This window comes from Myxine glutinosa, chromosome 2 (assembly GCF_964187855.1).
Source record: "Myxine glutinosa chromosome 2, kmMyxGlut1.1, whole genome shotgun sequence".
NCBI classification, from domain to species: domain Eukaryota; kingdom Metazoa; phylum Chordata; class Myxini; order Myxiniformes; family Myxinidae; genus Myxine; species Myxine glutinosa.
In genome coordinates this window covers 39172034-39189088 of record NC_136262.1, presented here as the reverse complement: position 1 = coordinate 39189088, position 17055 = coordinate 39172034, and the positions used below count along the sequence as shown (strand labels likewise).

Here is a 17055-nt window from a genome sequence, read left to right as displayed (position 1 = left end):
AAGTCTGTTTATCTGTTTGTTTGGCGTGAGCAGGATATCTCAAAAAGTTGTGGCCAGATTCGAACAAAATTTAGTGGACACATTGAGTGTGTGATACGAAAGAATTGTTTCGATTTTGTTGAAGCTCCTCGGATACTTGAATTATTTAAGTGATTCTTTACCATTAAGAGACAGGGTGAAAAACGATACATAGCGTGATATCTCAAAAAGTTATGGACGGATTCAGACTAAACTTGGTGGACAGGTTGGTTGTGTGACAAGGAAGAATTGATTCAATTTTGGTGAAGATCCGAATCCATATTCGGCCTATCAGTGGGATACGAAACTTAAACTGTCAGGCTGGCGGAGGTTTGCGCTCCACCGAGTGCCGTTCTAGTTCAGTGCTGAGTTGATATCTGCACCTTGAATGTGCAGTATGTCCAAGTTAGTCATGTCTGTTCCCAAGGAAGTGTTTTTCCCCACCTGCATCACTGTAATCTATATCGTTCAATCTAGGTTCACAATATTTATCAGTCACAAATTACGTATATCACACATACGTGGCTTTGTGGAGCAATAAACTAAGGTTATAAAGGTCCATTTAAAATATACTTGATGAATTATAAAAAATATTTTAATGTACATGCTGGTGGCCTGTTGTGTGAAAGGGGTACAACAACAACAACAACAACAACAACAACAGACATTTTAAGGCCATTTTCCCTGCTAGAGCGGGGGTTAGCCTTGCGGTCCCCATGACAATCTTCTCCATTTTGCCCTATTTTCTGCATCTCCCCTTGTTAACCCCCTTGCCCGCATTTCTTCTTCCACCACCTTCAGCCAAGCCTTTCTCGGTCTTCCCCGTCCTCTACATCCTTCCACATTCATTTCCATCACTCTTCTCAACCAGTCACTTTCATCCTTCCTCAACGCATGACCAAACCATCTCAACGTGTTCCTCTTCACAGCATCAATCACAGGCTCTAGTCCCATCATCTTTCGCAATTCATCATTTGTCTTCCTCTCTCTCAACGATACTCCACACATCCACCGAACCATTCGCATTTCCACCCTTTCCAGCCTTCGTTGCTGCTCTACGTTCATTACCCATGTCTCGCTCCCATAAATCATAACACTTCTCACACATGCAGCATACACCTTTCCCTTCAGCCTCAACGACACTCCCCTCCTCGCCAGCACGCCACTCAGTTCCCGAAACTTCTTCCATGCACATCTCACTCGAGCAAACGTTGCCGAGTCTGATCCACCTTCTCCATTCAGCATGTCTCCTAGGTAACAAAATGTTTTCACACCTTCCAGCTTCACGCCATCTCCAAGATCCAACTCAACATTTCCTCCATCTGCAGCTCCCTCTGTGCACACCTTACACTTAAATGTAGCTGCCACACTGGTTAATGACCCTCTCAGACTACTACATTTTTGATGAACCCACTCAGCGCACATTGTACATTGAATGGAGTTCACTCAAACACCCTTTCTGCACACAGCACACGGCCACTTCCCAGTTCTTTCCACCTCACCACATGCTTTACCACTTGCCATCACCTTCGTTTTTCCGATGAAAAAATGTGAAAAAAGATGTGAAAGGGGTACGCCTAAGACAAATGACATGGAGAAGCTGCTGCATTGATAAATGCTTTTTTCTGTTGTTATATTGAACTGATATATTGGAGTATTCAGCGCATCTTTTTACCTGATGAAGAACCAGTGTCTGTCTTTTATTAATCTGCCAAATATTTTCTAATGCACATTTTCAAACATTAAATTTTCTTCTGAAATTTGGCCTTTCAATTTTGTTCAACAAACAAACTTCAGGCATCATCACCGTGAATGTTAAAATACTTTTTGGCATTCTAAGTTTTTAAGTTGTAGACTATTTTTGGCTATTTTGTTTCTATCAAGCGAATTATTCTTTCTGGAGATACATCCGAGGATCAAAGAACTCTAAAATGGACTTGGCATTCTGGAAAAAACTGCATTATACAGTTTGGGTTTTCACTGTCTATTTTCAGCCGAAGATGGGGGAAAACCGATATATAGCATGATATTTCAAAAAGTTGTGGAAAAAACGTTGTGGACAATTTTTCCCTTAAGGAAAGGTGGTTCATATTATCATTTGCATCTTACTATAATTCACCAAATGTCCGTCCGTCTCTCTGTCTGTCCGTCCGTTCGAAGGTACCGCAAAAACGGCTGAACCGATCCAACGATATTTTCGGTGGGTAATCCTGGGATCTCCCGGAGTAAAATAGGCTATATTGTTTTTCCAATTTCAGCTTTGGCCTCCAGCATTTTCAGGTTTGGACTCCCGCATAACGTTATTTTCCCAGGTTCCGCACAAACGGCTGCACTGATCGCTACATGGCTGCGCTGCACGGCTGTGCAGATCGGCTGCACCGATCGGACTCGGTGACCTCGGACAAAGACCTTTTATAAGGACATGGGTTGAATCCCTGCTTGAGAGAATGCCAACCCCCTCCCCGCCATCATGGTCGTCTCTCCAACTCACAATCCCACGAGATATGCGGAAAGGACGACCCAAAACCAATTATCTTCTTTTTGATTCGTATATAAACATCATTAAAAGTAAATAATGACCTCCGCCAAAGTTCAAACGACGTGAGTCGTGAGAATCTCTACATGAGAGAATTCCACATGGCTATTTGGGCGGTGTATACACTAACAGATCACTGTCTCCATCGATCTTGCTAAGGCCGTAACACCTATCGGCTCAAAATCCTTTTAACTGTTGACTTGGTAGTTTTTACAATGACGGAAACATTAACAATGTTGTTAAAAGTTTATTTTGTAATTAATTGGAGTTATGTTGTTTGGAATGAAAAAAGAGATATCGAGTTCAAGTAAATGACAACATGCCGTGATGGTTTCAACCTTCTAAACGTGAACTTCGCAGATCGCCATATGCCTACCTAAAACCTACGTTGGTTACCTGACATGCGTTCTGGCCCTTCGGAGTCAGGATGCATGGGATTGTATGACCATGCATTGTGGCCCCTCAGGGTCATGATGCATGTGTTTGAATGACCATGTGCTTCAGCCTTGGGGTTGAGGCGCATGTGTAATGTTATTGGGACAGCCTTGTTGACGTTGTGCCTTGGCCATGGGGTCAAGGTGCACGTCCAAGGCTGTTCAAATGTTTGACTTTTTACCTTTTTTCATCGTAAAAAGGCAGGCCCTAGCGCGGGCCCTAAAAGCGCCTTGGGGTTGAGGTGCATGTGTAATGTTATTGGGACAGCCTTGATAGACGTTGTGCCTTGGCCATGGGGTCAAGGTGCATGTCCAAGGCTGTTCAAATGTTTGATTTTTTACCTTTTTTCATCGTAAAAAAGGCAGGCCTTTGCACTGGCCTCATAAGTGCCATATGCAGATTCGCCACGGACCCACGATCGATGTTTCTATACGTATATGTGAACGTATCCGTTTGTTTGCGAACGAGTACGTTTTTCATGGAAGTCCTTCACGAACTTGCTGTCCATGTCTGACGTGCGACTGAAGGTGCTACAGGAATGTGGAATTTATTGGTTTCATGCTTTAGCATTCGCCGTATCTGCACTGCCTGTTTGCTTGTGGCCTCCCACCCGTGCGTAGCACGGGTATCTCACTAGTCTGTATAATGTAAGCTTGGCTTCGACTAGGGGTACGAACACTCACACGCCCTAAGATGCCTATAGCCTGGGTTTGAATCCCGACGCAACTATAAACTGCCATCAAAGGCAGGGAGATTCATCAGTGTGTGTGCTCTTCCACAAATGGATGTTAAACTGGGCATCCCATCCGCCGATCTTACTTTGTGGACGTTAATAAGGATCCCATTGTGTCATTCGCAAAGAGTAGGCAAACCATCGCCGACACAATGGCCAAATTCCAAATTCCTGTCATAAAACCTACTGTGTTATGTAGACAAGTCATGGTATCAGCAACTATATAGCTTTATTGTCGAGACATCATTAACAGGCAGATGGATAGCAAGATGGATGTCATGGTACACTCCGGTTATACGTCACTCTGGTTATACGTCATTTCAACCCCATCTGCTTTCTGCTCAAACGAAACTTGACAAAAACAAAAAAGGATAAATGTAAAACTTCATTCGTGTACGTCATATTCTCACTGTAAAAGTTCGTTGAAAACTTGATAAAAAAAGCTCAAATGGTAAATCAAGAAACAAGGGAGTCATTATAAAACCTTGTCATCCCACGCCATGTGGTGGATAGGCTAATAAGGCCTATTTTTACTTAATGTGACTTTGCCCTTTGACATTTTGATGCAATTATTATTTAGTCTTCTCCAGATTCTGATAATGAGAGGTTGTTGAAAATTTGATGACAAAAGCTCAAATGGTAAAATAGTTAGGCCTGCACAGACAGACACATGCACGCACACACGCATAAGTTATTGCAAAACTCATCTACTGCATGTCAGACAGGCTAAAAAGTCAATAAACAACAAAGCAGAACACTGATGAATGAATTGCAAGTATTCTCACCTGTTCATTTTGTGTTGATAGAGGCTGGAGCAGCCACGACCCCCGTCAGTCACCCTCGTTATTGGCTGCGCCATCTCCTCCTTGGCTCTGCTGCTCCTAATTTTTGTGTACACGTTCATCTGGAGGTAAGCAAATCTCACACCTTTAGAGCACAAAGTACTGACACACCCCCCTTTTCGATTCCCATTTAGCTTGACAGGGTCTGAGCTGTCAGATGGCGATGCAAGCTACGGTAATCGGCCAGAGAGCAAGTCCACTCGAGCAGGTTGGCAGGATTACACCGTTGGCCATTTCCAAGGCTGCATTGGGGCCTTGTGCGGGCCCTCTGAGAATCACCCAGAGCAACTGTTGTGTACGCCATATACCACAAATGAGATGCGCAATCAAAATGGTTATTGTCACCTCGTGGGGGATTCCGAGTCAAACAAGGCAGTGTTTATGTGTTCCTCTGGACAGCTTTTATCGAGGTGTCCACGGGAATAGACGACGGAAAATCTTAGCACTTCAATGGAACTCGAAGGGCTCGTGAACTTCTTCCTAAGGTCGAAGTTTTACTTTCTTCATAAATACATTCCCAGGTGTGATGAGTTTGTCGAGTTCAAATAGACCATCCGTGAAGCTTCATCTTCTTCTGTAAGAAGCTGTTGCGTTACTTTTTTTTCGTCATTCAAAATATAAAAAGCAGACTTTGACAGCACTTTATTGATTTGCCGAGTAAAGCATTACTCGTTGCATTAAATTGCATTAAGTTGCATTAAGTTGCATTAAATGCTTGCTCTTCATGAACTGTTGTTTGAAGCATTTCCAAGTAGGACGAGACAGCTGTTTGAGCAGATTGCCGATGCTCCGTTATGACACCCCTGGCATCCGGGTCCTGGGCCAGGTCAGAAGAAGGATTTTAAATCGCAATCCTGGCTCTTAGAATAATGCAGCTATCTCGGCCAACTGAACTCTCCAGGGTCTTTTGCGCAAAGTGACCTTGAACAATCGGTTTGCAGTAAACAGACACTGGTTATTATATAGCTTTACAGCTTGCACCGCGAGTGAAAGGGAAAGACAGCCGAGGAACGAACATCGTGTGAGCATGCTCATTGATTGTGCTCGAACGAAATCACATGGACGTGTTCCACTTTTTGGATCGTTATTATTTGAAGTTTATCGTCGATCTTTGTCCGACAGGATGTTGTAGGGGTTTGTCTGCCAGAATGATGCACTTGCCTTTGATCGGTCCAGTGTAAGGTTGATACCTGCCCTGATTATAAACCGTTTGATGGGTGCTTCACAGACAGGGCATTGTCTCACAATGGGCACCGTCCCTTGAATGGACGTTACACCTCGTGTCCCGTCGGCTAGCATTAGTTGGTGGATGCTTAGATCCCACAGATATCTTTCGTAAAACGTTGCCTGGTTATCACCGGTACCCTGGCTAAGCTCTAAATTCTTACTTTGACTACTGCTGATCAGGAAGCAAAGGCAACTTTGATCCGGTGTAATCATTGCGTTGGAGCTGCTTTGGCAGCACTGAACACCTGCCTTCCGATAGAGCAGTTCTGGTTTCCAGGTCATGGTTGTTTCTCATGGTCCTCCAAGTGATCTGTTTCCAGAAAGCAAAGTAACCGTTCAATATTAACCTCTGCTGCCATCATTTTTGTTCTCTATTTGTGTCGATTGTCCATCGTATTGAGTCCAACTCCCGTGTACTTTCTTTTTTATGCTCATTCTCTTTATTTCGATACTGTGTCTCAGGCTCGGTTCGTTTTTGGCTGACCAGATTTTCCCACTGTTTCTTATTCACCACCCTCGCTTTAATTACTTACTTCTGTTTAATAATAAATGAACAAATTTTTAAAAATAACATTTTTTATTTACTTTACATTTTATTTGTCTATGTCACTTTCTGTTGACCACATGTTTGACCGTGTCATGCTAAATTTTGCCCTCGATAAACCCACCTCTTTCTACGCTAAACCTTTCTACGATAAACCTCACTTTCTACGATAAACCCATAAACCTTTCTACGCTGCCTCAAAACCTTTTCCTTTTTCCTTTCTTCCTCTCAAAACAACCTCAATTGATAAAAACTAAATGTCATTCATCAGCATTCATTTCAACTCATTCCTAATTAATTCAGTCCCAAACATTTCCTCCACTTCATTATTTTTCTTCTTCCCCTCTCACTTCATCAACTTAAACCTTTTTATATGCAAATTTTAAAATATTCAACCTTTCCAGATACTTGCTTCCAAAATCCTTGCTCCCATTTTGCTTTTCATTCTCCCCTTCTCTCCATCCCTGCATTGGCACTGTTTTGATATCTGCCTTCATTTCTCTCTGCCCTTGAAATCCTTAAATCCAACCCTCTTTGTACTGTATGTGGAACTACGGTGGAAAACCCCCTCGGCCCTCACGTCAGTACCTTCCATCATGTCATCTTCACACCTGGGTTCCTCTACACTCATTCCAGACTCCCCCATCTGTACCCCTTCTCGGTATCCCCAAATTCCATGTCCCTTTGCCTTCAAACAACTTGCCTTTTCTTCCTTGAAGGCAAATCTGAAATTTTTTCCCTGGCCAATTTCCAGAATGAACTCTCAAACGTTTGTCTCCTTCTTCAAAGACCTGGTGGCACCTTGTCAAGTCTGTCTCTGGAGTATGCTTCATCTCCATCCCTTCCCTCACTTAAAATGGGACCACAGCAAACTTTACTCATGAGAAAGCTGAATGCCTCAATTTGCTTCTAAATATTGTGTACCAAACCTTTCACACCCTATACCTATAAGGAACAAACCAACCCACTCATACCCATCTGCTTCTGCATAATGTCTTTCTCACCTGAAAAGGTGGAGAGGTTTCTGGCAAACCTCAACTCTGATTCTGTGACAGGCCCAGATGGCATCAGTGCACATTCTAAAAACCTGCACTGCTGCTCTTGCTCATCCTTTTTCTGCTTTCTTCACCCGATCATTCTCTCTGGGTCAGTTTCTGTCTGCCTGGAAGTTAGCCAACATCACTGCAATAAACGACTGTTGCAAAAACTGATCTTCTTAACTAGCGGCCTATTTGCTTGTTTCCAATTCAAATTTATGATAATTCCAGGGTCATGGAATCTATCATTTCAATTAACATCAAATCCTTTCTTTTCTCCAATGGCCTGATCTCAGATCATCAGTTTGGTTTCAGAGTTGGTGCGGACATGCGGCTTCTACTCTCCCACCAATGGATGGACGCCACACGTCTCAGCTGTCTCTCTGAACATACTCAAGCAATCGATACAATCTGTTACACCACCTTGTTCTCCAAATTTAGCGCATCAAAGGCCACCTCCTCTCATGGATGACTGACTTCTTCCACTCCCATAGTCAGTTTGACACTCTCAACCTCCTCTCTCTTCAAGGATGGAGTGCCCCAAGGCACAGTGTCTCATGCCCAGTCTTGTTCCTCATCTTCATCAATGATCTTTCTGATTCCCTGGACAATCCTTCTTATCTCTTTGCTGATGATTCCACCCTTTGCCTTATCATCTCTCATCCTTCACATAGCCAAGCATTAGCCTCTTCCCGCTCTGCCGACCGTGATAGAATCAGGAGCTGGCACAGCACTTGGAATACCGGTACATCTTTCAACCCAACAAATTCCACGCACTCACCCTATCTCTACGAAAGAACCATCTGGAAACCCCTCCCATCTGCTTCCTAAACAAACCAATGGAAGAGTTTAAGTCACTCAAACTTCTGGGCCTCACCATCAGCCATGATCTTTCTTGGGCCTCCAAAGCCAGCCGTCAACAGGGCATCCTCCGTCATGTAAAGTCTTTCTTCGGCCAATCAGAACTTTTGACAACATACAAAGCCTTCATTCACAGCTTGGTTGAGTAATGCTCTCCCCTTTTGGCTGGTGCCCCTACCTCACACTTCGACTTTCTTGATGGCATGGAAAGCAAGGCTCTCAAAATTATTAGGATCTCTTGTGACAAAGCAGATTGTCTAGGCCTGTTCATTTCACATCGCAGGCAGATTGGTGGCCTCTATGTATTCTACTGTCTCATTTTGGGCTTTCACCCTTTGCCTTCTCTTGGTTCTGCCCCACCCAGATTTCTGCAGGGTGCACACAGTCTGCCAGTAACCCTTTGCCAGAACTTGCCAGAACTTCCTCAGTCTATTCAGTCAGCTGTTCTCCACTACCTCAGGTCATCCATCATCCATACTCATGATCTATTGTACATGACTCCATTACCTAGCAATCCTCTTTTCCAGGTTTTTGAGATTTTTCCCTCTCTCCATCACCACTTTTCATTTTTTTAGTTATCGGTTGGTTTGTTCCTTTATTGCTTCATCACTTTTTTCCCTTCCTCTTCTTGCTGTGTTGCAGCTCGTGTGCGGCTTGTTCATCCCATGCATTATTCTCCCCCTCCCCTTGATCTCACTCTCATTTTTCTCACTCTCAACAACATTTTGTTGCATTTCAGCCTGCTCTTGCTCTTCCACGAGCCTCGATTATGTATACAAAAAAGGAAACATCCTAGAGACAGAGAAGTCTCTTTAGATCCTGGAAGAAAATACTTTGGGGCCGACATCTACATATTACAACCGCAAAAAGTGTGGGATTATTGATCCCCACCAACCTCCCACCCCCTTCCCTTCCACAAAATTTTTATTTCCCAACCCATTTCATGCAAGATCACTGATGTTACTCAGGTTCATTAAAATGGTGTCGAAACTGACCCTCCCTATTGGAAACCAGTCACCCTTCTCCCCATCATTTAACCATAAGGAAATATAATCGATCATTGCAGCAGACCTCAAGACTCGTTACTACGACCCACCTCTACTCTTTTGTTTATCTTTTAACCCATTTGTAGAACCACCTTCCTGAGTCTGTTCAACCCTACATCACCATCTCATGCCATCCTCCATCGCTATATGCAATCCTTTCTATCGGCCCAAATAACCCTCGTAACCCAATGAGCACTCTTCTTTTCAATTACCTCCTCTCACTCTTCTATTTTCTGTTCATTCATTGCCTTTCCTGGTGTATCTGCCTGTTTCGACACTCTCACTGAAATGCATTGCCTTTTGCCTTCGATAACCTCACTGTTACTCGATACTAGATTTTATCTTCAAAAAAACTCCACTATTCCTGATCTTCAACTGAGCTTCTGTCTGGGTCATTCCACTTTGGAGATGCGTATTCTTCTATTTCAACGATGGATGGATAAACTTAATCATAAACAAGATGGCAGGGCTATATCAGTCTGGACCTCTCCCATGTGCAGTGCCCTGCATACGTATTGGAACAGTGAAGTCAAATTTGTTATTATTGCTAAATACTCAAAGAAATCTGTATTTAAGATCAAACGGTGAATGTGAGGCAAGAGTACAGAAGGTGAGCTTTTATTTATTGGTGTTTCTATACATATATAATGTTTTACCCATTGTCAAACAATAGTACTTTTTATGTTCAGTGCTCCCATTTTATGTAAGCATAAGTATTGGAAAAAATGACTGACAGGCGTTTGTTGTTGCATTGATCATTAACACATAAAACAACTGTGTATGTCTAGTCTTGGTTTTATAATTTGCTTAAATTGCCTTTGTAGTCATTAGGCATACAGTGAATTCAGAAAGTATTCAGACCCCTTCACTTTTTTCACATTTTGTTATGTTGCAGCCTTATGCTGAAATCGTTTAAATTCATTTTTTTCCCTCATCAATCTACACTCAATAACCCATAATGACAAAGAGAAAACAGGATTGTAGAAAGTTTTGCAAATTTATTAAAAAGAAAAAACTGAAATATCACATTGACATAAGTATTCATACCCTTTGCTATGACACTTGAAATTTAGCTCAGGTTCCTCCCATTTCTCTTGATCATCTTTGAGATGTTTCTACACCTTGATTGGAGTCGACCTGTGGTAAATTCAATTGATTGGACATGATTTGGAAAGGCACACACCTGTCTATATAAGGTCTCACAGCTGGCAATGCATATCAGAGCAAAAACCAAGCCATGCAGAGGTCAAAGGAACTGCCTGCAGAGCTCAGAGACAGGATTGTGTCGAGGCACAGATCTGGGGAAGCCGACAAAAATTTTTTTTTGCAGCAGACCAGACTCAGGAAGGTGGTTCTACAAATGGGTTAAAAGATAAACAAAAGAGTAGAGGTGGGTAGTAGTAACGAGGAGTGAGAGGAGGTGAGACTCCTTTAGGCCTCCATAATTCTTCAATGCAAGAAGTTTGGAACAACCAGGACTCTTCCTAGAGCTGGCCGCCCGGCCAAACTGAGCAATCGGGGGAGAAGGGCCTTGGTAATAGAGGTGAACAAACCCCGATGGTCACTCTGGCTGAGCTCCAGAGATCCTGTGTAGAGATGGGAGAAACTTCCAGAAGATCTACCATCACTGCAACACTCCACCGATCAGGGCTTTGTGGCAGAGTGGCCAGACGGAAGCCAAACAGTTCAATCTTGGTTTCATCAGACCACAGAATCTTGTTTCTCACAGTCTGAGTCCTTTAGGTGCTTTTTTACAAACTCCAAGCGGGCTTTCATGTGTCTTTCACTGAGGAGAGGCTTCCGTGTGGCCACTCTGCTTTTTTTTTCTTTTTTTTAAATAACAATAAATATTGTTATTAAAATATTAAATTTAAATATTAAATATTAAAATATTAAAATATTAAATTAATATTAAATATTAAATATTAAATATTAAATTATTTATGATTTAATACGTTTAAAATATTTAAACGTTTAAAATTTAAAACGTTTAAAAGTTTAAAAGTTTTTAAAAGAAACGTTTAAAATATTTAATATTTTAAAATTAAAATATTAAATTAAATATTAAATATTAAAAAAATATTAAAATATTAAAATATTAAAATAAATATTGTTATTAAACAAAACAACGTGCAGGGTGGTGAAATTCAATAAAACGCGAACAGAGAAAAACTAGTGTTCATTTACGTCCGTAGGTTGTTTAATAAATAGAGGATATAAGCACACCTTACACTAGGCCCAGGCTTTAGACTTTGGCACGCACATGAGTCTGAATTGTCGAATAAACTGTTCCAACTCATTGAAGTCCTCCGCAGAACCATCAATATACAGGGTGAGTCAGAAGTAGCGCCCGATTTCTGTTTATATATATATATTTCTGTCAGTTGATTGTTTGTTTGCCATTTGTATTACAGTGTACAAGAAGGTAGAAATACATGTATATATATACACACAATACATACCCATGAAGGTCAAGCTTCACTTTGTACAAAGGGTATTTGCTTACATTGCTGCTGGATAGTTTTTATTAATTCAACCAAGTGTAGAAGCCTTTCATTTGTCAAAGTGGAATGGAACAGGAAATACAAAGTATTTGATGAAGTAAAATATAATGAGTGCAAACTGAGACAAAACTAGGTTAGTGCTGATGAAGACACGAATGTTTTCCTGGCAGGTCGATAAAGTCTGACAGGAGTGTGATCCTAATTAATTTCTGTCTCTCCATCATCTCTTCCAACATCCTCATCCTCTTTGGACAGACACAGACGCAGAACAAGGTGAGATATGACCCATTTGTGAAACCATTGTACTGATGCATGGGATCTTAAACGTTTCAGGTCTAACTCTGGTGTCCTAATCGCTGCCTGCGTCGCCCTCTCTGCAGAGCGTGTGCACAATCATCGCTGTTTTCCTGCACTTCACCTTCCTTGCCTCGTTTTGCTGGGTTCTTTCCGAGGCATGGCAGTCGTACATGGCTGTGCGCGGTGTCCCAATGAAGAGGATCATCCGCAAGAGGTTTCTCTGCCTTGGATGGGGTATTATGACAGCGCAATGTGTGTCTTTTCTCTTGGACCATCAATGTCAACAATTACAACTAAAATTCACCTTCCTAACTTAGTGTCTCATATATATAGAGGGAAACAACGATGTGAATATGTCAGTCTTATTCCACAATACAAAAACACACATTATTGAATTTGAATGTTTTGATTAACGATCCAAAACAATTTTTTTTAATTTTTTTTAGTTTTTTCTATACCATTTTCCCAAAGTCCCAAAACATTTTTTTAAATACCATACTTTCGAAAAAACGTTTCTTTTTTAAACTTCCTCCCAAAATGTCCTCAAAACGCTTTTTAAACGATACCACAGCCTTTGCCATAGTATTAACGATTTTGTAACATTATGTTGATTATATGAGGTGTTCTTAAAAATTGATTGATTAATTATACATGCATTAAAACTCAAGGTGAAGTGAATTAGTCCATGATAGATTCACATTTTGACCCCTCCTCCGAGTAAACATGGCTACATATGTATGTATATATATATATATATGTGTGTATATGTGTGTATATATATATATATATATATATATATATATATATATATATATATATATATATATAAATTATATATATATATATATGTATATATATATATAAATTATATATATATATATATATATATATATATATATATATAAAAATTATATATATATATATATATATATATATATATATATATATATATATATATATATAAATTATATATATATATATATATATATATATATAAATTATATATATATATATATATATATATATATATATATATATATATATATATATATATATATATATATACGTAGTGTGTTCAAAAAGTATCCGACCTTTATTTTTCGTGCGTAAAAAAAAAGAAGCTAGGGAGGCGTTGATTGGTGCACGTATGTAGGCGAGCCTAATGCACACGCATGAATTTTTTCCCACCTGCAGAAGCTGTCATTCGATGGCAGACCGCCGATGAGTGAGGACATGTAAGTGAGCGCCGTCGGATTTTCGTTTTTGACAAAATGACGGAAAAACTTGAACAACGCTACTGCATCAAATTTTGTGCTTTTGGCCTCGGGGATGTTGGATGCTTCCATTGTGATGACTGCAACTTGGTTTCTGGGTCGTACCCATAAACCCAGGACTCATCGCCAGTGATCACTGTGTTGAGGAAGCTGGGATCGCTGTTCAGTCTCCAGCATGTCCTGTGCGATCTCCAAACGGAGTTGCTTCTGCTCAATCGTTAGCAGCTTTGGTACGAACTTCGCTGAGATTCTCCTGAAGCCCAAATCCTCCTTCATAATGGAATGAACGGTGTTGAATCTTGCGGATCGTTTCCACTTGGGAATCGCCAAGCTTTACACAAAATTTGATGCAGTAGCGTTGTTCAAGTTTTTCCGTCATTTTGTCAAAAACGAAAATCCGACGGCACTCACTGACATGTCCTCACTCATCGGCGGTCTGCCGTCGAATGACAGCTTCTGCAGGTGGGAAAAAATTCACGCGTGTGCATTAGGATCGCCTACATACGTGCACCAATCAACGCCTACCTAGCTTCTTTTTTTTACGCACGAAAAATAAAGGTCGGATACTTTTTGAACACAGTAGTATATACATTATACACACATTGTTACGTTTGTTGAGGTAGGGATGAAATACCATAGTAGCGTGAACCATGTGATGCAAATAAGAAGAACCCTCGATGTACAAAGGCAGGGTGAACGACTGAACGTTGAGCTTAAGAGTGTTTGTATGTCACCACACAGAGGGTGGTTTTTGTATTAAGTTACAGTCACGTGAAAAAGTAAGTACACCCCATGTAAAGTTTTGACTTTTTCAACATATTTCAGCATACAGCTATTTGATCTTCATTTCAACAATATTGACAGATAAAGATGATATAATATAACAAATATCATAAAACATTTACATTTTGTAGTCCATTGTATAATTTAAATAAACGTAAATGCAAATTTCACATCTGGAAAAAGTAAGTACACCCCTACAAGGCCTACATTTATCACTACTTCAAATATCTAAAATTAGAATCAGGTGCACCAGCTCAGGTGCAAATGATTAGAACATCGTTAGAGAGGATCTTGGCGGAACCTGTCTTATTTAAACCTCAGACATTTAGTTTGGTTTGCTCTTTGTTGCTGAGGTGTGCGGCGTCACCATGCCTAGATCAAAAGAGCTCTCTGAGGCCTTCAGAAAGAACGTTATAGATGCCTTCGAGTCTGGGAAGGGATTTAAAAAGATCTCCAAACAATTTGAAATCAATCATTTGACTGTCCGGAAGATCATCTACAAGTGGAGAAGATTCCAAACAACTGCCAACTTGTTCAGGCCAGGCCGCCACAGCAAGTTCAGCCCGAGAGCAGACCACAAGATGCTGAAAGAAGTCTCTAAGAACCCCAGAATGTCATCACGGGACCTACAGGTAGCTCTTGTCACTGTTGATGTCAAAGGCTTCAGGCACAGAGAGGGAAGCACACAAGCACAACAACAGTAGAGAACAGGGACGTCGGTAGATCTATGGAAGCGGGAGGGCTGGGGGAGGAGGGAGGGATACACGGTATAAAGCAAATGAACACTCATAGGAATTTCAGGAAAGAAGTTGGGGATTCAAAGAGGCGGGTTGGTCTTCCGGTCTAAAGGATAATTCCTTCATGGCCTAGTGGATTTGGAATCAATCCAAGCTATATAAACATGATGTATTATATATGCACATAAGCAATAGCAATGTTTTGGCTTCATTACATAACCCGAGTTGTTATTTTTTCAATTAATCGAGCAATCAAAGCGTTCCGTGCCTAAGCACCACTGACATTAAAAAAAATATTTCGGAAGCGAACGAGGCTGCGCTTATGCATTGCCCATGTTATTTTTTTATTATTATTTCTGAAGCAATTGTGGCTGTGCTGAAACACCGTAGGTTTGTGCATTTCGTATTTATGCCTGAAGCACACCAAATAATTTCCCGCCTAATGTTTTGACCGGTTCAGGTTTGGAATCCCATTTCGACCCGTTCCCGTTTTCCATTCCCTTATTGTAAATAATTAATCAGACATAATCCATAACTTTGTGTGTTTAATCCTCTGTGTTGTGTTGAATTTTGTGCACCAGTCATGATTGTATCATGTAGGCTTATTAAAAGCTGATATATTTGATTTGATTTTACATCATATTTTAATTTTATTTTATTACTTCCCGGGGACACCAGCAGCGATGTTTTTTGGATTTGGATTCTACTTTTTGTGTCAACCTTTGTTGCTTCCATGAAAGTCGTCTGTTCTGTGTTCTTGCTCTTCCACGAGCCTTGATGATGTATCAAAAAAATCCAGTGTTTTATTGTGCATATTTTTGTTAATATTAATTGTTCATTAATATAGTAGTACCACAAGTGCGTAAGATCAACGTCCATCTAGCGACTGTTGAGACAGATCCCAGCGGAGTGTTTCTATGTATGTCCGCACATTACGACATCTTCTTCTTCTTTCACTGGCAACGTCTTTTGCTCCTCAAAAGCGTCTGTTTGCAGCACCGGCAGAGTTTGGAGGGGACGGGTAGGAAATGCCACCACCTTAAATTTTTTTCAGTAGTTTACAATTAAGATAAAAACAGCTCCTATTTAAGCATGAGTAACAAAGCGAAACAGAACCCAAGTGCGTGCATTTCTTCCCCAAGCCACGGCAGATATCACGGTATTTGCATAGAGTGATGTGATTGGCTGCATCCTTTTTGAAATCAGATTAACAACTTTGAAATTTGTGATTTTTCACAAATGAAGGATTTTCACAAATGAAGCCACTTCGGAATGAAGCTTTTCTGCAATGAGACGGATTAGAAACTGTTTGTGCTCAACCATGGGTGAAGAAAGATTTTCTTCACTGACTCTTCTTCACATAGAAGGCGATTTAAGTGTGAAGCATATTCCAGAGGACATTGTGGACATTTGCGCTAACTGAAGGGAAAAACGATTGTACCTCCTTTATAGTCATTAAGGTAAGAACAGTATTTATATGAAGACAATGTTTATGTATGTGTATCACCGGGGAGACATGATTCATAAAGTACTTGATTTACTTTTTTTATTCAAGAATTTGTTATTATTGTCCTGTGGCTGGCTCAGTTAACACCGTGAGTACGCCATGGATGGCTAATCGAGCTAAATGAGGTGTTTCCAATTAATGGCGGATCATACGCAAGCAGGGGGGTTTGGGGGAGAATGCCGCTTACCTTCACGGCCTCGACGATGTCGTCACCCTTCGAAAAGAACTCGCAAATGAAAACAGAATTTATGGTGCAAAAATATATGATTTATTAAACGGTACCCGATAACAAAGGACGCGACGGTAAAAACTAAACCCCCTAGTGAGCGCTCTTACACACCGACTTTGAATACAAGACAAATGGGAGAATATGAAAATTAACGTTCTCTTGTGTTTGCGTTCGTGTTTGGGCTTATCTCAATCAGTAGTCAGGTCGGTCAGGCTCCGTCCGACGCGGCTCTGGTGTTGGCGCGAGGCAGGCCTCCCCGCGCCCCCGTTCATCAGGCTTTGATGCGTCCTTGTCCGTCACGCTTCAGCGGCAAGCCTCACCCGTATGCTGGTCGTTCGCACACCAATGCAGCTCAGGGAAGAGAATTGTCGGCGTCGGAAAGAGAGAGGTAAGGGATCCTATGCTAGCTTTTCCCATCACTTGGGACGGATACTCCACCAAAGTC

The 17055-nt window shown here is 41.0% G+C and overlaps 1 protein-coding gene across 1 annotated transcript in view; it reads left to right on the top strand.

The window, feature by feature from the left end:
* Positions 1-17055, top strand: part of LOC137422393 (adhesion G protein-coupled receptor B3) — a 209035-nt gene that overhangs the window by 177132 nt on the left and 14848 nt on the right. The window contains exons 16-18 of the mRNA XM_078773200.1: positions 4529-4632; positions 11954-12056; positions 12164-12314. Of these exons, the coding sequence (XP_078629326.1) occupies positions 4529-4632; positions 11954-12056; positions 12164-12314 (358 nt within the window). The remainder of the gene's footprint in view (positions 1-4528; positions 4633-11953; positions 12057-12163; positions 12315-17055) is intronic.